Raw genomic sequence first — 24,589 nt, 5'->3', positions numbered from 1 at the left:
CACTTGATAGGATGCAATGGGAAGAACACAGCGTCACTTCTGTGAGATTCTTACCAAAGACGCATAATTTGAATCTAATTGTGAGGAAATATAAGGTAAGCTAAAATTGAGAACTATTCTACCAGATAGCTGGCTCACAATCTTCAAAAAAGTCAAGGTCATGAACGTCAAGTTAAGAATGAAGAACAATTCCATACTAAAGGAGACTGAAGAGGCATAACACCTAAATGAAATGTGTGATTCCGGTATAGATATCCTTTTGCTATAAAATACATTATTGAGACAATTGATGAAACTTGAAGGAAGCCTAGGCACTAAATGATACTTATGTAATTTCCTGATTTTGATCATGGTATTTTGGATATGAGAGAATTTTCTTGTTTATAAAACATCATCCCTAAGTATGCAAGGACGGTAGAATATCAGGTCAGCCACTTAATCCCAAATGATTCAGGGAACAAGAGTTCTTTATCTTCCAGTTACAAGCTGTATGGCTGTGGGCAGGTTATTTTGTCTTACGACTTTTGTTTCCTCATCTATAATATAGGACTAGTGATAGTATCCATCTCTTTGCATTGTTGTGTGATTAAATAAGTTGGTAATGGTAAAGCGCTTATTTAGTGCCTAGTAAAAGTTGGCTATTTTTTGAGTGTCTTTATATATTAGCTCCAACTATCATATGAGAATTATGGCTACTGTTTACTTTTGACCTTTCTCCTATTTTGGCCCTTTTAGTGTATCTTCCCTTCTGCCCTACTGTTTGCTGTCCATGTTGGTTTCCTTTCCATAGCAACTCTGGCCTCTCCAACACAAAGATTCATACTCCAAAGAGTACTAAGTCAGATGGCATGAGTTATTCCTTGCATGATTATAATATCTTCACCAATAGAAATAATTTGTGTGAAAGGCAAATGTATAAAAAATATACAAAAGTCTTATTTTGACAGGTTCTATAATGCAAATTTTTCCATTCAAATAAAAATTAATAATTCACCTTAGAACGTTAGGAAGGTGAATTAGATTCTATTGTAGTAAATATGTAAGCTCCAGCATAGCATTTTCCTTTTTATTCTCCATGAAATATGCAAAACCTTCAAAAAGCATTAATATGCATAACTTAAATCATCTTTCCAAATACTTAAATTTTAAGTACTTGTCAGTTAAGCATGTATGTAAAACTGGTACTTTAATGCTATTATTAAAATATTCATTTTCCATAAAATTCCTAGAAAATGTGAATATAGCTTTATAAATAGGAAATAGTAAAAAATGCTTAACTAAACATAGACTCTTTGTTTAGTTTTTTGTAATGGTAACTATGATTCTGTCATTTTCAAATATCACCTTTATTACCAAGAATTTATCTGTAAGTTAGGGTTGACGAGGTGGCAGGGTGATGGTATCTACATGTATGTACAAGTGAGTTGTTTCATTATTGCTGGGTGTTTGGGTGCAAGGAAACAAGAAGAGTGTGGGTGTGTATCAATCATTGAGGGAAGACAAAGGAAATCCTGTAACTTCAGCTTTCAACACACTCAACTTGCATTGGGGTATAAAATCCTGCCAAACTATTTAAGGAGAGGTCTCAGAGCAACATAAAAGTCTCCTTAAGGAGCTAGTATTTAATTTCAGAGTGTCTGTTCCTATCATGCTTCTATACAGTCTTCTATGGTATTCCACTAAACTAACATCCAGTTAATTTGGACATCTCAATATTGGACATTAAGACATAAAAATAAAGCATAATATTTCCTTAGTTTGGGGCATTTTTAAAATATGTATCTTATTTAATCTAAAAGTATAAATTCAAGGTATAAATTTAAGTCTGATTTTTTTTTAAAGAAAGTCTACCTTGTTTTGCAAGGAACTGTAATAGGAATTCTTGTAAATTTAAAGTTAATTTAGTTTTTTCCCCAAAATATATCTGATTATAGGCAACAGGTTCCAGGATTGGTGTCTTAACACAAAATGCAACTAACATGGGACTTTCAGTTATCATTTCCTTTATATATGGATGGGAGATGACACTCCTGATTCTGAGTATTGCTCCAGTACTTGCCATGACAGGAATGATTGAAACTGCAGCAATGACTGGATTTGCCAACAAAGATAAGCAAGAACTTAAGCGTGCTGGAAAGGTAAAATAAAGACTGTTATTACCATCATAACATTTTCAGAGAAAAACAGTCAGAACTTTATGATATGTTAACCATATGACATGTTTACTATCTTTATGATATATTAACTTCATCTCTTAGAAATCCGTAAAGTGATCTGTATACAGAGAGAAATGCATATAGACCAATTTAGGCTAGAAGGTAGATATGTTATAGCAATAGGGTACATAATTCAGAGCACAGGCTCTAGAGTCTAATTAGCTAGTTAGAATCCAGATTCTATCCTACAAATGTGTGGTATGAGCAAGTTATGTCAACCTCTGTAGACTTCAGTTTTCTCACCTGTGAAGTGGGAATAATAAGAGTATTCACTTACAAAGTTTTGTGAATATTGCACAAAACACAATGTTATCATATGCAAAACACTTAGAATGGTATGTGAAAGACAGCAAGCACTTACTAATATCAGCCATTATTACTGAGGAAGTTTTCCAACATCATCATTCCTCATTTCCCCATTTTCTGCTCATTGAATAATCAAAGTTTCTTGAGCAATTATTCTGAATATTTTATTTTTCAAAACAAATAGGTAATATAGCAGTTACTGAATGCAAGGCAATGCAGGTTTTAGAGACAGGACCTATAAATGAACAATTTATTTAATCATTTGGAAAATGCCTTGACATACAGGTATTCAAGCTTCTTAGGATCGACCATATTCATATGAACAATTAGTATACTAGAGACTGAGGGAAACATTATTGTGGTATCATAACATCTAAAAATTGAAAGCGACATCATCTGACACAGCCATTCACCTGACACAGGAGTCCCTTATACAACACCCCTGTCAAGCATCCATCTCGCTCCTACCACCTTTTCCTCCAGTGGCCAGCAGGACATTACTGTACTTGGATAGTCTTCGGTGGTGGGCAGTTCTTTTCCTTTTCTTTTTTTCTTGTCTTATTTATTTATTTATTGCTGGAATTCTGTCTTACTCTTCTTGGCTTTCATCTTGGTAGAGGTCAGACCCTGTTTTTCATGACAGCCCTTTAGCAGCTGAATCGTAAACAAGGAGTTTTCTATTGGCTCTACATCCAGGTCTTTAAGATGTTCCTCATGCCTGTAATCCCAGCACTTTGGGAGGCAAAGGCACGCAGATCACTTGAAGTCAGGAGTTCAAAACCAGCCTGGCCAACATGGTGAAACCCTATCTCTACTAAAAATACAAAAAAATTAGCCAGGCATGGTGGCAGGCACCTGTAATCCCAGCTACTTGGAAGGCTGAGGCAGGAGAATCACTCGAACCCGGGAGGCAGAGGTTGCCAATAGCCAAGATGGAGCCACTGCACTCCAGCCTGGTGACAGAGTGTGCCTCCCTCTAAAAAAAAAAAAAGAAAAAAAAAAAGAGTTGTTTCTCTCCCGATACTGTTTCATACTGTTTCAGAGCTCTTGACTACATTGGTGTATATCCTCTGAATAGCAAAGTGATGTTAATATCCCTTATAGTCTGTATCACAGTGAATGTGTCACAATTGGCAGAGCATAAATATAACACATATTCATGAATAGGGATGCCAAGCACATGGCTCACTGTAATCTAGTTTGCCTATGCTTAGACCTTTCCACCTTTCTTGCACAAGCTAAAAACCCTTGGAATGTTTGCTTGTGCTGTATAGTCTGAACTGCTTAGCAAATATTTGCCTCAGAGACAGTAAACAATTGTTTAGACCTCCTTTTCTAATTTAAACATTGCAATAATATATACAACTTCTAAATTAATGAGGCCTAATTATGTTTTCTTCATCTTATTTTTTATGTCATGAGCTTTCATTGTATATATACCCTTTGACTTTTCATTTATTTGTCATTAGAGTAATCTCAGACTCTACAATCAGCAACTCTAATCAAAAAGGCAATTGGAAGCATTTCCTATGGCTCTAAATAAGTCAATTTACCAAACATCGATTTAGAATATAAACCAATAAAATGTTATTGGTCCTTCTTCAGTTGCATGTGTAGATTTGGACAAATCATCAAATGTTTAGTTTTTAAGACTTTGAATGGCTTTGTTTTCTTAATGACTGTTTTCTAAGGGTCTGTAATAATATTCATCCTTTCTAAATTGTGAAAAATGGTCACAAACTTTTTTTATGTTCATTCCTTTTGTTTATCCTCAAACAAGCTTTCAGTGTGCTTATCCATTTTCTTAGTATATTATGGAATGTTACAAATGGAGTTTCTTTGAGACCATTTTGAAATTAACGAGAATTTAAAACAACCCAACATCAAAATTGGGAGCAGAATCCTGGTGTCCTCACCACAGTCCAGAAATCTAGTTCCCTCCTGCAACCCAAGTGCTTTTTCAAAGAAGGCCAAGTATCTTCCTGGGTCTTCTCTATCTCACAATCAACTCTGCCAGTCTGGAAACGGAATGTGAAAACAGGAAGTTTCTCTTTCAAGCCAACACATGTTCTCACGTCCAAAAAACGTTATAAGCCAAAACTCTCTTCTATCTTGAATCCCATGCAATTATGCAATCTTTCTATAAACTATATAAATGTAGAGAAGTATTAATCACATTTGAATTAAATATCTTTTTTATATTCACAAACATCAGTACGAGAAATGGCTTTATCTCATAAATAATTTTATAACCATATCCCATGTTACTTTCCAGTAATGTTCCCGAGTCCTTTTAGGTTGCTATTTTCATTTATTTGACAAGAATAAAATAATTATGTGATTACTTTATATCTGCCTTTTTTTTTTTTTTTTTAAACAGAGGAGTCTCACTTTGTTATCCTGGCTGGAGTGCAGTGGGGGGATCTCAGCTCGTTGTAAACTCCGCCTTCCAGATTCAAGTAATTCTCGTGCCTCAGCCTCCTGAGTAGCTAGGATTACAGGCGCATGCCTCTATGCCTGGTTAATTTTTGTATTTTTAGTAGAGACAGAGTTTCCCCATGTTGGCTAGGCTGGTCTCGAACTCCTAGCCTCAAGTGATCTGCCTGCCTCAGTCTCCCAAAGTACTGGGATTACAGGCATGAGCCACTGCGCCAGGCCTCTGCTATCTTTTACTTGAATTTTTTCGTAATTTGTAGGAAGTTCCTTTGCATGTGAACATAATGTTCACTAATGTTTTATTCTTCCATCTATGCAACAAGTTTAAGTTGAAATTCAGTAAAAACTTGAATGGGGCTAAACTTAGATCAGTGGATTTAATCTTAATCTTCTCAATAAGACATTTTCCTTAAGCTTATTATCCTGAAGTGTCATTTTCCTATCTTATTTTCTGGGAATGAAGGAAGCTAAGAATACTTGTCAGGAAAACTTACTGATTTGATATACTTAATATGTCCCCAGTGTGAGTGACTGGAATTCACAAACGGGAAAAGGTTAACCATTACTTATTTCTATATTGTATTGTCCTATTTTACAAGATAGCAACTGAAGCTGTGGAGAATATACGTACTATATTGTCATTAACAAGGGAAAAAGCCTTTGAGCAAATGTACGAAGAGACGCTTCAGACTCAACACAGGTGATTGTACATTCATAACTGACTTCATAAATTTAATTTTGTTCTGTAAAGGCAGTATTCTTGAATGACTCCAGTGGTTTGCCTGTTAATTCATTTGCTCTTGAGTCTATTCTGATAATGGCATGTCATAATTTCCCTTATGACTTCACCAAGAGGAAACTAGAAGAGAAATTGAGGGCAAGCACAATTGGAAGAAATATTTTAGGTCCTCTCACATTACCATTAACTGTCTGTTATTAAGTAGGCACATTTTTCTTATTTTCCTAAAAGAATATTAATGAAATAACAGATGCAAGAAAGAAAATAAAATTGTAGGCCGGGTGCAGTGGCTCACGCCTGTAATGTCTGCATTTTGGAAGACTGAGGTGGGCGGACCACTTGAGGTCAGCAGTTAGAGACCAGTCTGGGCAACATGGTGAAACCCCATCTCTACTAAAAATACAAAAATTAGCCAGGTGTGGTGGTGTGCCTGTAGTCACAGCTACTCCAGAGACTGAGGTGAGAGACTCACTTGAACCTGGGAAGCAGAGGCTGCAGTGAGCAGAGATAGCGCCATTGCACTCCAGCATGGGCAACAGAGCAAGACTCTGTTTCAAAAAAGAGAAAAGATTGCTCAGCCCTTTACATTAAATCCCTAAAATAGTTTACATTTTAAATATAAATATATACATAATGAATGCACTTACTCCTTTTAATTTAAGCTAGTCCTCCTTATCACATTGACTTAGTGATGCTCTTTATATTACTTTATCAGAAAGACAGCTTTGTATTCATGCTTGTTGTTGGAACTGCCCTTTAATTTCAACCATTTATTCTGTTAATGAAAGATTATAATGGAGATTTAGGAAATCTTTCTAAATACCACTAAAGCAGCTCTCTAATGCTTACACTAGCCATCCTTTCATAGACTTTGCCCATTCATTTAACAGTATATAAAGTCAAATTTGTTACTCTGAACTAGAAATTATATGACTATAGAAAAAAGAATTATAGTATTATCTGTCTTTTCTCAAATAATTATTGGTAGTAAAAAAAAAAATCACTTTCTCTTTAATCATTCGAAAAATGCCTATCCACTAAATTATAACATTTCAAAGTCCACTCTATTTATTACTCTACATTTATTAAGTTGACCTTGCTATAATTCATGCCTCATTATTTGGTAAATTTTGTACATTCCAGAAATACCTCAAAGAAAGCACAGATTATTGGAAGCTGTTATGCATTCAGCCATGCCTTTATATATTTTGCCTATGCAGCAGGGTTTCAATTTGGAGCCTATTTAATTCAAGCTGGACGAATGACCTCAGAGGGCATGTTCATGTAAGTTGTGAAAATAGTACAGACATGATGGCTCACACCTATAACCCCAACACTTTGGGAGGCCAACGTGGGTGGATCGATTGAGGTTGGGAGTTTGAGACCAGCCTGACCAACATAGTGAAACCCCATCTACAAAAATTAGGTGGATATGGTAGCAGGCACCTGTAATCCCAGATACTCGGGAGGCTGAGGCTGAGGCTGGAGAGTAGATTGAACCCAGGAGATGGAGGCTGGAGTGAGCTGAGATCTTTCCACTGCACTCCAGCCGGGGCAACAAAGGGAGACTCTGTCTCAAAATTAATTAATTAAGTCCTGCAAATATATAAACCTTGTAGAGTGGTCATGTACTTATTTATCAAAAAGTTGTCTAATTATAGTGAATTGCCATTTAAATTACATATGTGGAAAAGGTATGCTTGAATATTTTTTTAACTTGGAATGTTTTTTAAGTTTTATATTGATACATTATAGTTGTACATATTTTAGTGGTATATGTGATATTTCGATATATGCAGATAATATTTAATGATCAAATCAGGATAAATGGGATGAATTTTATTTTTAATTGATGGACAATAATTGTACATATATAGTTATGGGATATAATGGGATGCTCTGATATATGTTAACATTGTGAAATGATTAAATCAAGCTAACCATTTTTGTGATTTAGTCTCTATAAAAAGTACAGCGTAACTGATAAAATACTGATACTGATATAAAACATGAAATCTGAATTAATGCAGACAGAATTGCTGCCTGCTTCAGCTTACTAGAACATGGGAATGTAGGGGCAAAATATGCCTTCTTGTCATCCATTCCTTAGGGAATTTGTGATACATTATGAAACTCTCAGTGTGGAGATGGTTTTACAAAGTATGACTGTAAATCAGTGAAGCTGAATTCTTTGCTAAGCAAATATTCCACAAGAAACACATGTAAGTGAGTGTTTCCCTTCAAAAATGTTGCAATTGGAACTGAACGCGGTGTCCCAATGAGTCTGTTTCTTCCCAAAGCATTAGGTTGGAGCCTCTGTTTTGAAATTCTGGTCACATAATTATGAATTTGTTTTATAGGAACATCTAATGCAACTGCTAAATTAGAAAAATTAACTTTGGGCCGGGCACGGTGGCTTATGCCAGCACTTTGGGAGGCCTAGGTGGGCAGACCACCTGAGGTTAGGAGTTCGAGACCAGCCTGACAAATGTGGCGAAACCCTGCCTCTACTAAGAATACAAAAATTAGCCAGTCATGGTGGCAGGCACCTGTAGCCCCAGCTACTGAGGAGGCTGAGACTGGAGACTTGCTTGAACCCAGGAGGCAGAGGTTGCAGTGAGCCAAGATCGTGCCACTGCACTCCAGCCTGGGCAACAGAGTGAGGCTCCATCTAAAAAAAAAAAAGAATTCTGAGTATAAATTCTGAGCTGAAAGCCTAAAATGTTGCTAATCTGTATCATAAATGTCATTGCTAAACATTTAAAACTAGAGAAATCCATATAATATTTGACTCAAAAAAATAACATGTTATTTTTAGCAAGCCCACCAAAAAATGCACATCTAAGCAAGTATCAGCCTCTTCACAATAATGAATTGGGAGATTACACCTGTTCCAAGGATGCTGCCATTTGGCAGAACACACAGGGCACTTCTCTTTGGGTTTCGTTTCCCAAGTCTCAGGACGTTCCTTTCAATATCCTTATTGTTGGCATATTTGTATTTTCAGTATCGATTCAATTTGAGGAAACAGCCAGAAGTCATTTAAAGCTGAGTAATTTCAGAATAACTTGGAATAATTTTTAGTTTCTATTCACATGAAAATGTATTGATTTATTTATTAAGCATTAAGTAAAGTCCCAGGAAGTTTCTTTGTTAGGCACTGATAAGAAAACAGTCCACAGTTCACCAGCCCAGTATTCTTAAATCTTACCTGACACCAAAGCCACTTAGAAGTTTCCTGAAAGAGATTTCCTTATAAAATGGAATATGGAAATAGAATATCTGTATTTAAAATTTCAACAGAAGGCCCAGATATGGTGGCTCATGCCTGTAATCCCAGCACTTTGGGAGGCTGAGGCAAGTGGATCACTGAAGGCCAGGAGCTCGACACCAGCTTGGGCAACCTGTGAAACACTGTCTGTAGTAAAAAGATACAAAAATTAGCCATGTGTATTGCCATGGCTAATCCCAGCTACTTGGGAGGCTGAGGCATGAGAATCACCTGACCCCAGGAGGCAGAGGTTGCAATAAGATGAGATCACACCACTGCACGCCAGCCTGGATGACAGAGTGAGACTCTGCCTCAAAAAATTAAAATAAAATTTCAAGAGAAATTGTAAGTTCCCTGTCCTATGTTCTCCTAGCCACTAAAATAGTGTACACTATTGCCTGTGTGAACTTATAAACCACAATTATATTTAGCCTTGGGCTTCATTCTGATTACATAAGACTAATTACTTAGTCAGGTAGATTAACAAGAAACAAAACCTGAAATCACATAAATTATTCAGCTCACCAGCCCGTTAGCCAGTTTTTCCTTTGTTCTAGTATAATCCAGGCATTCCCAAGCTTGAAAGTTGGTTTTATTCCAAAAGTTTGTTTGCAAGCCATAGTTTAAAACTCAAAACATGTTTTCCTCATGTTGCTCTAAACTTTCTGCAGCCTTCTTAAATCCCCAGTATCCTGCTCCTTCTGTATAAGTAGTTTTGAGTATTAGTAGAAAGCAAGCCAATTAAACATATTCATACTAATGTAGGATGTTTGATGATTTTCTAAATTCTCACAGAAGAATTTTCACCTTTTTTCATCAATTTCTCTGTCACTCCTCTTTCTTTGCTTTGTAATCGCACCTATAAAAAAATATAAGAAAAAGAAATGTCCCCCAGGACCATAAGCCCCCTTCTACCTATTTCCAATGTCTCTGCTCTCCTTTGAAGCAAAGCAATTTCCAAAGGGTTCCTTATTCTTGGTCTCTACACTACTTCTATCTCCAATCTCTCCTAAATTCACTCCAGTCAAGTTTAGTTCCCACCGCTCCACTAGAAGGACTGGTTCTCAGAGTCCCCCTGACCCCCATCTTGCCTGTCCATATTCAGCCCCCACAGTTCTCAGTTCTCCTCTAACGTGGCCTCTCAGTAGCGTTTGACATCTCTTTCCTGAAACATTTTCTTCTACAGGCTTCTCTAAGCTCTTCTCCTTTGTCCTTGGCCCCTCCTCCTCCACTTTCTTTACTGGATCCTGTTTTTCAGCCAAGCCTCTCTGTGTTGGAGGGCTGTAGAGCTCTCAGAACCTTTCATCTATACCCTTTCATCTGTACCCTTTCATTGGCGAACTCATCCAATCTGTCAGTTTTAAATACCGACTGTATCCTGATAACTTCCTTCTGTATATTTCCAACTCTGACCCTGCCCTGAGCACAAGACCCTTATCCAACTACCTACAAGACACTTCCACTTGGATGAGTAATATCTCAATGTATTCAAAACAGAATTTAAGATTTTTCTCCCCAAAGGTTCTCTTCCCCCAAACTTTCCCATCTTAGTTAAAAGTACCAACCACTATCCACACAGTTGCTCGGCCCAAAAATGTTGGAGTCATCCTTGTTGCTTCTCTTGCCATTGTCCACCACAAAAATCACTGATTCCTCATGACTCTAATTCCAAAGTTCTTCTCATCCTCTCAACCCTCATCCCAGCCCCTCCCTGTGTTGCCTGGACCACTGCAACAACCTTCTCACCAATGTCCTTGTGTCTGCTCTTGCTTCTCTATAATCCATTCTCCACACTGCAGCCAGATTGACCTTATAAAGCACAAATCTAATAGTACCATTTTATTAAAATTCTGCAAGGACTTTCCACTGAAATTCAAATAAAGCCAAAGTCCTTACCATGACCTGAAAGACCTTCATGATGGATGAAATTGCAATTTCATCCACCTCTGTCTCCCATGTGAACTACCTGTCATCCCCACACTTGCCATGTCTTTCCCTGGACCTCCCCATTGCAGAGCCTTCACACTTGCCATGTCTTTCCCTGGACCTCCCCATTGCAGAGTCTTCACACTTGCCATTCTCTCTGCCTGGAATGACCATTCCCCAGGGCTTTACGAGGCTACCTCTTTCTTACCATCCAGGCTTCCCCTCCTAGTCCACTCCTCAGAGGGACTTTCACTGATGGTCCAAAGTAGTTCCCCAATCCCTCCCTCCTCATCACTCTCTTTTCCATTACCATGTTTTAATTATAACAATTATGATTCTATGAAATTATATTTTGCATTTCCATATTTACGAGTGCATAGACTGAGGGCAGGTTGTAACCTATCTTGTTCAATGATGTTTCCCAAAGGCCGAAAACAAGTGGGTGACACATAATAGACACACAATAAATATTTATTGAATGAATGACTGAATCAAAATTAAGGGGGAGATTTGGAATGGTACATAATTAGGCAGTCCAGTCATTTCTGGAAATGTGCCTCCCAAGTCACCTTCACAGGTGTCTGTTTGAAAACAGGAGTCTGTTTTTCACAAATTTTTCTAATTTTCTTCTTTTCTATACCCATACGTCTAATATCAGGTGCTTTGGCAATAGGACTGGATCTAAGTCCAGGGCTGATATAAAATATGACGTGTGGAACTGAGAATTTACCTCTACCTACTGAGATTTGTTTAGATTAAAACTAAGCAAAAAAAATTCTCAGTTGAAGAATGATACAACTTCAAATTCATGACAGTCACTTTCATGCCTGAACATGACACTAGTCAGGATGTTTCCTTTAAGGGACTTCCCAAGACTGCCAACCATTTCATTACTTGTGAAAATTGCTATAACAGCAAACCTTGATTGAATCTTTTAAGGAGTTGCCATGTATTATCTGCTTAATCCTCTAAAATACCCTGTGCAATACTATGATTCCCATTTTACAGATGAGAAAAATGAAGACTCAGGTTACCTAACTTGATCAAAGTTACATAATCAGTAAATAGCAGAGCACAGATTCAAGTTCATGGTTTCAGACACTAGAGGTTTTGCTTACTCAATATTTATTATTATTATTATTATGTAGCCAAACATTCATAGAATATTTCTCTAAAATTATTTTTTACATAATTCTTGACCGGGCATGGTGGCTCACGCCTGTAATCCCAGCACTTTGGGAAGCCGAGGTCAGGAGTTCGACACCAGCCTGGGCAACATAGTGAAACCCCATCTCTACTAAAAGTACAAAAAATTAGCTCGATGTGGTGGCACAAGCCTGTAATCCCAGCTACTCGGGAGGCTGAGGCAGGAGAATCAATTGAACCCGGGAGGCAGAGGTTACAGTGAGCCAAGATCACACCACTGCACTCCAGCCTGGCAAAAAAGCAAATAATAATTCCTGCTTAGTTTTTCAAACATTTGAATATTCAAAGTTGGGCTGATTCCTCACATGTATATGGAACAGGTGACCTTCTTAGTGTTATTTTATAGCCCTAACATGAGAATGAAAAGGCCCCAAAACAAACTTCCTTCCCTGAGCTGGTGTACCATGGTTCCGGAATTTCTTTTAGTCAAATTCATTAAAAGGGGGCCTCTTCTAGCTACATAAGCATTTTAACTATCAGAACATATGAAGGACCATTAACATAAGACTAATAATTAAAGAATAGTACCACCTTGGTTTTTCCCGTGCCCCAAGGGAAGGAAGAAACAGGGAGCTCCACTGGTATCACTTTTTTTTTTGAGATGGATTCTCACTGTGTTGCCCAGGCTAGGGTGCAGTGGCATCATCTCAGCTCACTGCAACCTCCGCTTTCCAGGTTCAAGCAATTCTCCCACCTCAGCCTCCCAAGTAGTTGGGACTGCAGGCACATGCCCCCATGTCAGCTAATTTTTGTATATTTTGGTAGAAACTGGGTTTCACCATGTTGGCCAGGCTGGTTTTGAACTCCAAACCTCAAGTGATCCACTTGCCTTGACCTCCTAAAGTGCTAGGATTACAGGTGTGAGCCACCACACCCAGCCTCCCTTTTTGAGTTCCATTCAACCAGAATACAGACAGAGTAAGGATACCCATACTTTTGGAGTATGGACAAATGAGAGATTCTCTAGGAATTCTGTTCCAGTATTAAATGTGTTTATTGGCCAAAAGAGCAACACTGCACTATGCATAATGTCAATAGGTGAGATTTGTCTTCAACACCAAAGAGGATTTAGTCCTAGAGACCAAATGTGACCCCAACTACCATGAATGTGTCACAAGGTCCCTTTAGATAAACTAAATTATATCTGGCTTTACAAGACTTTGTACCTTCCACAATCTAGGATGACAGACAGCATTCAGTCTTGTCAACTAACTAAATCAAAGAAGCTTGCAAAGAAAACTCCCTCCTCCTAAAATTCTCCTTAGTTATAAAGCACTTTGCACTATTCTCTAAACCAATAGTTTTCCAACTTATCAATCTCAGAGCTGGTTAAAACTGTAGATACTGGCTGTGCGTGGTGGCTCGCACCTGTAATCCCAGGACTTTGGGAGGCCAAGGAGGGTGGATCATGAACTTAGTAGTTCAAGACCAGCCTGGCCAAGATGGTGAAACCCTGTTTCCACTAAAAATACAAAAATTAGCTGGGCATGGTGGCAGGTGCCTGTAAATCCAGCTACTCAGGAGGCTGAGGCAGGGAATTGCTTGAACCCGCAAGGCAGAGGTAGCAATGAGCCTAGATTGTGCCACTGCACTCCAGCCTGAGTAACAGAGTGAGACTCTGGCACAAAACAGAACAAAACAAAACAAAAAACTGTAGATACCTAGAATTCATCCTGCAAAATCTGATTTGTTAATCTAGTATGATGCAAAATCTGCATTTTATCAAACATCCCACATTACTCCAAGGCATAATTTATAACTACAAAAATGGGTTATCTGACTCTTTCAAAAATGACATTGTGCATCAGAAAGGGAGATACACAAAGGGAGTTTTAACAGCAAAATCCTTTAATGTGCTCATAACATTAGTTTGTCGGCAAGGCTTTTTAGAGGAAAAAGCCTCTAAAAGAAGAAAAGACAACATGCATGTCTTACGGTAGAAGCTGTCTATTTCTATCTCTATTATTGTAGAAGATTCTCTGAAATGAGCATTTAAAATAAGGTGATAACATTTTCATTCCGCTGCCTTACAGACAAGGCATAGGGGCATTTAGAAAATCTCTTGTTGGTGGGCACAGTGGCTCATGCCTGTAATCTCAGCACTTTGGGAGGCCGAGGCAGGCAGATCACAAGGTCAAGAGATCAAGACCGTTCTGGCCAACATGGTGAAACCCTGTCTCTACCAAAAATATAAAAATTAGCTAGGCTTGATGGCACACGCCTGTAGTCCCAGCTACTTGGGAGGCTGAGGTGACAGTGAGACTCCATAAAAAAAAAAAAAAAAAAAAAAAAAAAAAGAAAAAGAAAACAAAGAAAAGAGAAGAAAATCTCGCTTAGGTTCTCATGCACATGTGTATAATAAAACACTCACCTCTCCCTTTGTTATTCCTGGTGACACATTCTATTTGTCATTTCACTATAAATGTGCAGATTTAGAAGTACAAAATAAGTTTTTTTTTCTCCTGTCTCTTTGTGTTAATTCCTTTAGGCCAGTTTCCAGCTGACTTGCCTTTTGCAATACAGACCAAGAACCATTCCTGACCAGGGGTGGTTTCTGTAACCTTCCTTTCCCCACTGCAAAGGTTTCTCTGTCTCTGTTTCTTCCATATTTTCTATCCATATTATCAAGAAGCTAAGCAGAGCATATAGGTAAGAAAGAATCAAGATATGACAGCCTTCAATACAGTAATAATAAAAGCCATAGCTTTGAACACTGCCTGAGAAGCAGAACCAGGCAGCTTATGGGTGTGTGTCCTAGTTCTTTTAAAAACCAAATGCAGTCCTTGATAAGAACCATATTGTATTTCCAATATTAAATGTGGTTATTGACCAAAAGAGCAACATAGATGGGTTTTCAATGGATATTAACATTTGGTCGATATCTTGAAATACTAAAGGATGGACAGAAGAGAGCTAGGCCTGTACCATCATCTTTGCCCTAAGAGGCTGGGCAACCAGGGAAGAACTGTGAGTGTCATTGTTATGATTAGGAAAGCAACACTGGTTAGACAAAACAAAACAGGAAAGGCTTCTTTCCATTTTGGCTGCCATGGCAGCTACCCAGCTCCTGCCTGGCTCCTCCTCAGAGTTTATCAGAAGAGACAGGCAAGGGCAAGAAAAGAAGGCTAAATCAACCACTGAAGGAACCTAAAGGAGAGAAATCAAAGAACAGTTGATATCTAGGGCCCTGTGAAGATTCTAAAATGGGAAACAAGTGGAAGCAAACCCCAACATGTAGGAAAAGACCATTCCAGCCAGCTTTCCACTGCAAGGAAGACCGTGTAGGGGAAAACACAAAGAGAAAGGCAGCTCACGTTCCAACCCCACGGTTTCGTGTGCTTCTAGGCAAATTGCATAATTTTTCAGAGCTGGAGTCTCCTCATTCACTGAATGATAAGTTTCCATTCTACTTATCTCCTAGGTGATTAGATAGTATCATGTGTATGAAAACATTCTGTAAGATCCAAAGCACCAAATAAATGTTAGTTGCTTCTTTTCTCTCTCCCATGTGTTGAGAAAAGGATTTAGGGTGGAAGAGTTCTCTGGGTGGTATATGGATGATATACAGATGAGCGTGGTAATAATTTTAATGACTACCGCTATGGGGAAAGATAACTCTGCCTTTTAATCAAAAAAAGAAACTTACTGAGTAAGGACTTGGAAAGTTGTGAGCTGACCTGCTGTGCTAATCTATTTCTACAGAAATGTGAGAGCTTATTTTCTTTCTTTTCTTTTCTTTCGTTTTGTTTGGTGGTGGTGGTTGTTTTTGAGATGGAGTCTTGCTCTGTCACCAGGCTGGAGTGCAGTGGTGCGATCTCAGGTCACTGCAACCTCCACCTCCTGGGTTCAAGCAGTTCCTCTGCTCAGCCTCCCAAGTAGCTGGGACTACAGGCCCGTGCCACCATGCCTGGTTAATTTTTTGTATTTTAGGAGAGATGGGGCTTCATCATGTTGACCAGGATGGTCTCAGTCTCCTGACCTTGTGATCCTCCCACCTCGGCTTCCCAAAGTGCTGCGATTACAGGCGTGAGCCACAGTGCCTGGCCTAGAGTTTATTTTCTAACAGAAATTGTTCCATTAACTTTCAGTTCTATGACAGGTATAATAACAACTTCCATTTATTGAGCACATATTATGTTCCAGATACTGTACTAAGCATTGTATATTATTTATGCATTTACTTATCACAACAACCATATAAGATACAGATATTCTTCTTAGCTCCTGTTTACCAATGAGGAAACAAATACAAAGTTAAGTAACATTTCCAAGGTCATGTAGCTATTAAGTAAATGGTGAAGTGTAGATGTGATCCCTAGGAGTCTAGTTTTGGATTTCCTCTTAGGGCAAGCTACCAAAGGTCTACAAAGTACCAAATATGAGAGTAGCGTTCAGGGGAGACAGATCAGTCTGAACCAGTAACTATGCAGGGTTTTCCTGTTTGGATCACTTGTGTGAAGGTTGGGGTGAGTCACAACTATGCAGTTTTGTATTATTCCTAGCCAAAGGACCTTTCTTAAATTCCAATTTTATCTCAACAGCAATGATGGGTGAAGGAATTTTGTTACTGCTCAGACATGCTTGAAAAGATCAATGTAGTGAGAATGCAGTGAAAATGGTTCATGAACTCATGGAGAACCCATAAAACTAGGGAGGAAGCGGCCCAACACCTAAATATGCTGAGCTGCTCCTTCCAGACCTCTTCCTGCTCAGTATCTTCCTCACTTCACCCCTGGCCAAACCACAGATTTTTGCTGTAAATTCAATGCCATATAAGGATAAACTGTAGATAAGATTTCTTCTTCCATGGACAATTTATAAATTTAGAGAATTTCAGGTCTATTATATTCCTAGTTTACATATTTATGCTTTAAGATGTAGTTCAATGTGAAATTCATTTCTGAACTGTGGAACATTTCTTGTCTTATGTATTTATTATTTTTTTCCTTATTTATTTATTTAGTTAGTTTTTATGGAAACAGACTCTTGCTCTGTCACTCTGGCTGGAGTGAAGTGGCACGATCTCAGCTCACTGCAACCTCCTCCGCCAGGGTTCAAGGAATTCTCCCACCTCAGCTTCCTGGGCAGCTGGGACTACAGGTGCACACCACCATGACCATCTAATTTTTTGTATTTTTGGTAGAGATGGGGTTTTGCCACATTGGCCAGGCTGGTCTCAAACATCTGACCTCAAGTGATCCACGCAACTTGGCCTCCCAAAGTGCTAAGATTACAGGTATGAGCCACTGTGCCCAGCTTCTTGTCTTAATTGTAGGCATGAAGGAGATATATGACAAATCATGGTATATTATTATTTTGATAAATATACTATTAGTAACTTTAAAACATTTGTCATAATAGCAAATTATTCTCTTTGAGACGGAGTTTCACTCATGTTACCCAGGCTGGAGTGCAATGGCGCGATCTCGGCTCACCGCAACCTCCGCCTCCTGGGTTCAGGCAATTCTCCTGCCTCAGCCTCCTGAGTAGCTGGGATTACAGGCACGCATCACCATGCCCAGCTAATTTTTTTTTGTATTTTTAGTAGAGACGGGGTTTCACCATGTTGACCAGGATGGTCTTGATCTCTTGACCTGGTGATCCACCCGCCTCGGCCTCCCAAAGTGCTGGGATTACAGGCTTGAGCCACCGCGCCCGGCCTATTCTCTTTATATATCCCAAATGGATGAAAATCCTCAAGACAAACAGTGGCATGAGAGGCTGGCCTCTACATTTCTCTGAGTTAGGCGTTCAGTTCAAATGCCTCCAGGAATTTAAACCAGATTTGAAGAATTTGGATTGACTATGTTATGGAGTTACAGCACTGGTTGTTCTACAATAAATACTTGTTGAGTGGAAATGAATTTCAGTTTAGCTCACCCTAGCTAATTGGGTCTGATTAGGTCAGGACAAATTCTGTAGCAGACCAGTATTTTCCATGTGTGAGCCTTGGCCTACCTTTATACAGAATCCACCTGGAGAAAAAGCACAAAGAAGATTATTGTCCCTAGGCCAGGTGCTGTGGCTCACACCTGTAATCCCAGCACTTTGGGAGGCCAAGGAGGGCGGATCACAAGGTCAGGAGCTGCAGCCAGCCTGGCCAACATAGTAAAACCCAGTCTCTACTAAAAATATAAAAATTAGCCAGTCATGGCGGTGAGTGCCTGTAATCCCAGCTGCTCAAGAGGTGGAGACAGGAGACTTGCTTGAACCTGGCAGGTGGAGAAGATTAGTGTCCCTTACTCAACCCCAGATAGCCCATCACCTCAAAGTCCACACTTCCCCTCCAAGGTCTTCAACATAACCCTCATCAACATCAGCCCCTATTCCACTCACCTTCCTCTTAGCACTCACTCAATACAGTGTCAGGACTTTTGCGGGTACTCTCTGTTCTCTGCTGAACCCTTTTTTCCTCTGCCCTTCTCCATCCTTTGGACCGTTTACCACCCACAAACACAAGCTCTAAGTTGAAGGCCCTTTTCCCTTTCTTAGTAATATTTCCATTTTCAGAGAGACCTAACAAGGACACCCACTGATGGACATTTATGTCTAATGCTTACCATTGCCTTTATCGTGGAAATGTTAGGGCAGATAGAGATTTTGGCATATCTCAAATCATGGGAAGAAGCTATTTTCTCAGTTGTTGATTTCAGAGAATCCTCTACCCCTGTGGGGCTAGAATCCAGGTCTCCTCACTCATAATCCAGTTATCTTCCCAGCTCACCTGCTGACTCTTGTATCAGACGGAGGCTTAAGTCTGACTCAGTCTGACTTTTCTTTGCATTAAAACCACATTCAGATTGGATTACCTAAAGTGAGTAACCACTTCTGATGATCATAGCTGGGTATCAAATAATTCAAATGGCAATTTGAGCTTTAAACATATTCTATAAATATCAGTACTAAAAATGCCTTGACATCACAGAACCAAGTGACTACAATTATTTTAGTGTTATTTTTCTTTTTACATTTTATACTGTATTTGATCTTGGTAAAGCCAACAAGATTCAGGATCTGAGGTCTTGGTCACTGAAGAGATTGCATCAACATCTACCCTTTGGTAGGCCCCATGGAGGAAGAAATTCACAAGGAGCCCAGACGTGTTTACTTTGCTGTTATCCAGCATGGCAAACAAGCAACTGGGTTCTGTGATGCCCTTTCACTGCCTAATGTTTAAATACTGCCAGTGACACTGGTCCAGTTTTAGCCTAATTGTGCCTTTAGCTTTGTTACTAAGGTTCATTGTTTTGCATGTTAGTACAGTATTTTCATATCCAAAATGAAATAGAAAATGGGAGGACAGTATTTAACCATGGCCAGGAACTATGCCACCATCAAGTGAGTATTCTGTGTGCTTCCAAACATCGTTTGCATACTTACCATTTTATAATTAACATGTTTTGAAACTGAGATCAAAATCGACAACAAACCTAAAAGATCAAAGTTCTTCTTTCAGTTGTTTTAGTCAGATTTTGCTACGGGAACCTGAGGAAAACATGATCCCCATGATTTGCTGTCTAAATCGTGTAGCATATCAGCCAGATAACCAGTCATTTTGCTTCAGTTATCCGTCCTAACTACATTATATGCAAAACAGACAAACGAAAATCATATCTACTATGTAAATTCCAATCTCACTACTGGAGATTCATTCTTCCTATTGTCAGTTGAATTCTCTGTCAAATCTCCAAGCAAGCAAGCAAGCCTCATATCAAGATGGCTAAGAAGTTTTATATACACTAGTTGGGACCTTTGATCTACGGCTCTAATTGGAAGAGACATTTTTAAGATTACCCAAGCTCCAAAGGTCATGTTGGTGTACAGAGCAAGGAATGATTACCACGTGGTAGAAATTTTTTAAAGAGATAACTGTTGTTGGGCCTTCAGCGTTAGGGGTACTGTCTACATCAAAAGATTATATTCCTGTGCCTGCTTTATTCTTTACACTTAGAGTTCTACTGTTTTACAATGGATCGATGGACCTAAGAGTCAAATGCTTTATCTTTTAATAGAGTTTTTACTGCAATTGCATACGGAGCTATGGCCATCGGAGAAACACTCGTTTTGGCTCCTGAATATTCCAAAGCCAAATCCGGAGCGGCACATCTGTTTGCCTTGTTGGAAAAGAAACCCACTATAGACAGCCACAGTCAAGAAGGAAAAAAGCCAGTAAGCACAACAGTGATCTTAAATGTCCAAATAAAGAAGGCAACAGTAGGAACTGGGGACCACTAAAGATGGGAGGGAGGGAACGAGGAATGGGAGCAAGGGCTGAAAAACTAACTATTGGGTACTATGCTCAGTATCTGTGTGACAGGATCATTCTTACCCCAAACCTCAGCTTTATGCAATATATCCAGATAACAAACCTGCACATGTACCCCAAAATAAAAGTTGAAAAAATAAAATGAAAATATAAATTTAAAAATAAAAAATAAATGTCTACTTCGTAAATGCAGGCATTCTTTGGAAAACTCTGCAAAAGATAATGTCACAGTAACATAAAGAGTTAAAAGTTTGTATAAAATAATTTTATGGCTACAAATGGGGAAAAAGTGTCTTGTCAATCAAATTTTTACCTCTACTACTACAATTTATATTTCATATTTTAAAATATATGCTTTTAATTTGTATGTCTGATGCTATGAGAATGTTCTTGAAAAAAAGGGTTGATTCTTATACTGAATTTTATTTAGACAGCAAAAGTTTTGATCTTGGGTAAAGATTTGCATTCAGGTTTTTTTGGTTTTTTTCTCTGATCACAAACACAAAGTAAATAATGTTCTGCTGCTTCAGACACTGTTTTTCATGGGAACTGTATTTACAAACATAAAGGGGGGAAAAAGGAAAGTCTACTTATTAAAACGACACGCACAAACAAATTTAGCCTCAAACTCTAAAAGGCTGTGAATATTAAAAGAGAAATAATAGATAAGCTATTTAATTTCAAAATAAGTCTCTCAATAATAGCCTTATACATTAAATATATATTCAGTTTTAGAATCTTTCTAGACATTTTCATTTTTAAAATAAAAATAGTCATTAGGTATATACTTAAATTTTTAAATTTATCATTCTTTCCCTCTAGAATTTTAATAGTACATTTATATGTATGACAGTTTAAAATAAAACAGCATTACTAGAGCTACACAATTATTAAAAAGAATGCTTGTTAGTGACAGAAATGAAAAGATCTGGAAATTCTCAAAACAGAATGCTTCAAAGATATGTCACAGTCAAAATAAGATTTTTTTTAATGTCTTTTGGAAAGTAAAAGGTGTAAGAAGCTATCTTTTTAATTTTAAGATTTATAACAGTATTGCTACTCTTCTTTCTTTCTGCAGATTGTAATAGAGGAACTGAGTATTTCACTGATCTATGTCCTTATAGAACTATAGGCATGCATGGACTATGGAAGTATTTATTATAAAGACTATAAAATTTATGTATTTAATTTTTATTTTATTTAATATGTAAATGTTTCTGAATATCACTCTCTATGTTTTTAAAAATTAAGATTGGGGCCAGGCGTGATGGCTTATGCCAGGACTTTGGGAAGGCAAGGTGGGTGAATCACATGAGGTCAGGAGTTCAAGACCAGCCTGGTTAACATGGTGAAATCTCGTCTCTACTGAAAATACAAAAATTAGCTGGGTGTGGTGGCATGAGCCTATAGTCCCAGCTACTCGAGAAGCTGAGTCAGGAGAATCACTTGAATCTGAGAGGTGGAGGTTGTAGTGAGCGAAGATATCCCCACTGTACTCCAGCCTGGGCAATAGAGTGAGAAGCTGTCTTAAAAAAATAAAAATAAAAATAAAAAATAAAATCTGATCAATCAAATGAAATTGGCAAATATTGAAAGTGAAGCTGGGTGATAAGCATATGGGGCATCCACTATATTTTTCTCTATTTTTACATGTTTGAAGTTTTTCATATTAAATGCCATTTAAAATATTAAGAACAAATTGTAAATGTATCAAAGTTTAGAAGTTTTAGAATACCTCTATGAGCTATTATACAAAATACATACTAGAGCATACACATAAATAATTGAATTCTTCATGTTTCTGTACTATTCTAGGTTTCTTAAAGCCTTTTTTATACAAATGCAGAGAGGGAAGTACACCAAAAAAATTTTTTTAAATAAATAAAAACCCTTGTTATATAAATAATACTCATGTGTTGTAGGAGGCAAATGGAAAATATTGAGTAAGCTAAAATAAACTACTACTACACTACTCTTAAATTTTGCCAAATATCCTTTATTTTTTTTTTCTAGATCTCTTAACCACATCTTAACACTGAATTCCTTTAACAAGAAAATATCATCAAATTTTTTTTTTGGTGCTCCTCACCCCTACCTGCCCCTGCTTGTTACCTATTTGATGGTCAGAATGGGTCGAACATGACTAGTAAACCTGACCGTAAGGATGTGTTTTAAAATCCAGCCATCACTACCACACACGTGCACACACACACAAATCCACTTTCCTTCTTAGTTGATGTTTACTCTAACAACAAAAATTAATAAGACTTAAAATGCAATTGAGACAAACACAAAGTTCAAAAGAACTTAAAATCTTATGAACCAAATACATTAAGGGAAAGTTTATCATTTAGTGATAGCTCTGGAAAGTCTTTTTTAAATATCCTGGTGTAGATAATTATTGGTGTAGAAATCATTAACCAGTAGAGAGATTGATGCATAGAGAGAAAACTAAATGTTTGGGCAAAAGTCACTACCATTATAGTCAATTGAAAATCAAGATAGGGCTGGGCGTGGTGGCTCACGCCTGTAATCCCAGCACTTTGGGAATCCAAGGCAGGCAGATCACGAGGTCAAGAGACCAAAACCATTCTGGTCAACATGGTGAAACCCCATCTGTACTAAATATACAAAAATTAGCTGGGCATGGTGGTATGGCTGTAATCCCAGCTACTTGGGAGGCTGAGGCAGAAGAATCACTTGAACCCAAGAGGTGGAGGTTGGGGTGAGCCGAGATCACAACATTGCACTCCAGCAACAACAGCGAAACTCTGTCTCAAAAAATAAATAAATAAATAAAAACAAAATTGGCTGGGTGTGGTGGTGTAGGCAAGTGGTCCCAGCTACTCGGGAGGCTGAGGTTGGAGGATGGCTTGAGCCTGGGAAGTGGAGGTTGCAGTGAGCCGAGATCACACCACTGCCTTCCAGCCTGAGTGATAAAGCTAGACCCTGCCAAATAAAATAAAAAAAAAAAAAAAATACCTTTACTATAAAACATGGCCTGATTTACAAAAATAACACACATATAGTTTACAAGAACCCTAGCTCTTCTGAATTAAGCAATAAAGTTTTGTAAAGCACAAACCAAATTTTTTAAAAAATGTATCACTCAGATAAGCTGGTCAAACAACTAACTGTGGAAAGGAGCTGTCTGTGCAGCAAAGCGGGAAGGAAGCAAGTAGTTTTTAGAAACTTGGTGATGTCCAGTAGTGAGATAAGAAACACAGACACAAAAAAATATAAACAAAAGTGACAGAAACCCACTTGCAGTCAACAGCTCTACAGAGACGCATACATGTTTAAAATTAAATGGGCTATGGAAACATGCACAAGTTTCAAAAAGCATTGAGCCAATATGCTACAATGTGTTAAGCCTTCCGAAGTCATTCTTCTCAACTCTGTCAACTTCCTTTCACAGGACACATGTGAAGGGAATTTAGAGTTTCGAGAAGTCTCTTTCTTCTACCCATGTCGCCCAGATGTTTTCATCCTCCATGGCTTATCCCTCACTATTGAGCAAGGAAAGACAGTAGCATTTGTGGGGACCAGCGGCTGTGGGAAAAGCACTTCTGTTCAACTTCTGCAGAGATTTTATGACCCCGTGCAAGGACAAGTGGTAAGACTGAATTGAAACACACCTACTCTGGGAGTTAGCAGTCCTATTCTTAAACATTCACTAGGGCTTAAGCAACCCCACTGGTTTGGGTGGGGCAAACAATGCAGAAGTTAAAAAGAAAAAAATCTCTATCTCAACTCTTAACTAAGAGGACAAGCAAACCAATCACAAAAATGATGGTTAGAACTTTGAAGTGAAGTACAAAGATCCAAAGATTCTTCAACCACTCTGGGAGCAGAAATGTTTACCTTAGCCGTGGAATTACTTTATAACGTGGGTGCTGGAGGCTAGGTCTAATGTTCACGTCGTGGCCCCATATTCTGTTCTGGTTTATTTCAGACAGAGAGAACAGTGTCCTCCGCCTCCTTAATTCAGGCTTCTGCTTCCCCACTGCTCATCCCCACCTCCCAATTGTCCAAATTTTATGCATGGTTAAGGCTTATTTGAATCAGCTCCATGAAGTCATGCCTCTAATCTCTAAAACGATGTAATCTCTCCATCTTTCAAACCTAAGGATTGTTTTTCTTACCTGGCACTTGTCTTACTATACCTCATATTGTAGATTTCCCATTATCTTGTCCCCCGCCCCCACCACTGCCACCGCATC

At 38.3% G+C, this 24,589-nt stretch overlaps 1 protein-coding gene across 1 annotated transcript in view; it reads left to right on the top strand.

Annotated features, from left to right (window-relative positions):
• Positions 1–24,589, top strand: part of ABCB5 (ATP binding cassette subfamily B member 5) — a 123,780-nt gene that overhangs the window by 85,167 nt on the left and 14,024 nt on the right. Inside the window, exons 20-24 of the mRNA XM_032287027.1 lie at positions 1,935–2,138; positions 5,558–5,658; positions 6,841–6,981; positions 20,113–20,269; positions 23,785–23,982. Of these exons, the coding sequence (XP_032142918.1) occupies positions 1,935–2,138; positions 5,558–5,658; positions 6,841–6,981; positions 20,113–20,269; positions 23,785–23,982 (801 nt within the window). The remainder of the gene's footprint in view (positions 1–1,934; positions 2,139–5,557; positions 5,659–6,840; positions 6,982–20,112; positions 20,270–23,784; positions 23,983–24,589) is intronic.

The sequence above is a fragment of the Sapajus apella genome, unplaced genomic scaffold, assembly GCF_009761245.1.
Source record: "Sapajus apella isolate SASKATOON/1434 unplaced genomic scaffold, GSC_monkey_1.0 scaffold19, whole genome shotgun sequence".
Taxonomy (NCBI): Eukaryota; Metazoa; Chordata; class Mammalia; order Primates; family Cebidae; genus Sapajus; species Sapajus apella.
The sequence above is the reverse complement of the archived record's forward strand: the minus strand, read 5'-3'. Positions and strand labels throughout refer to the sequence as shown.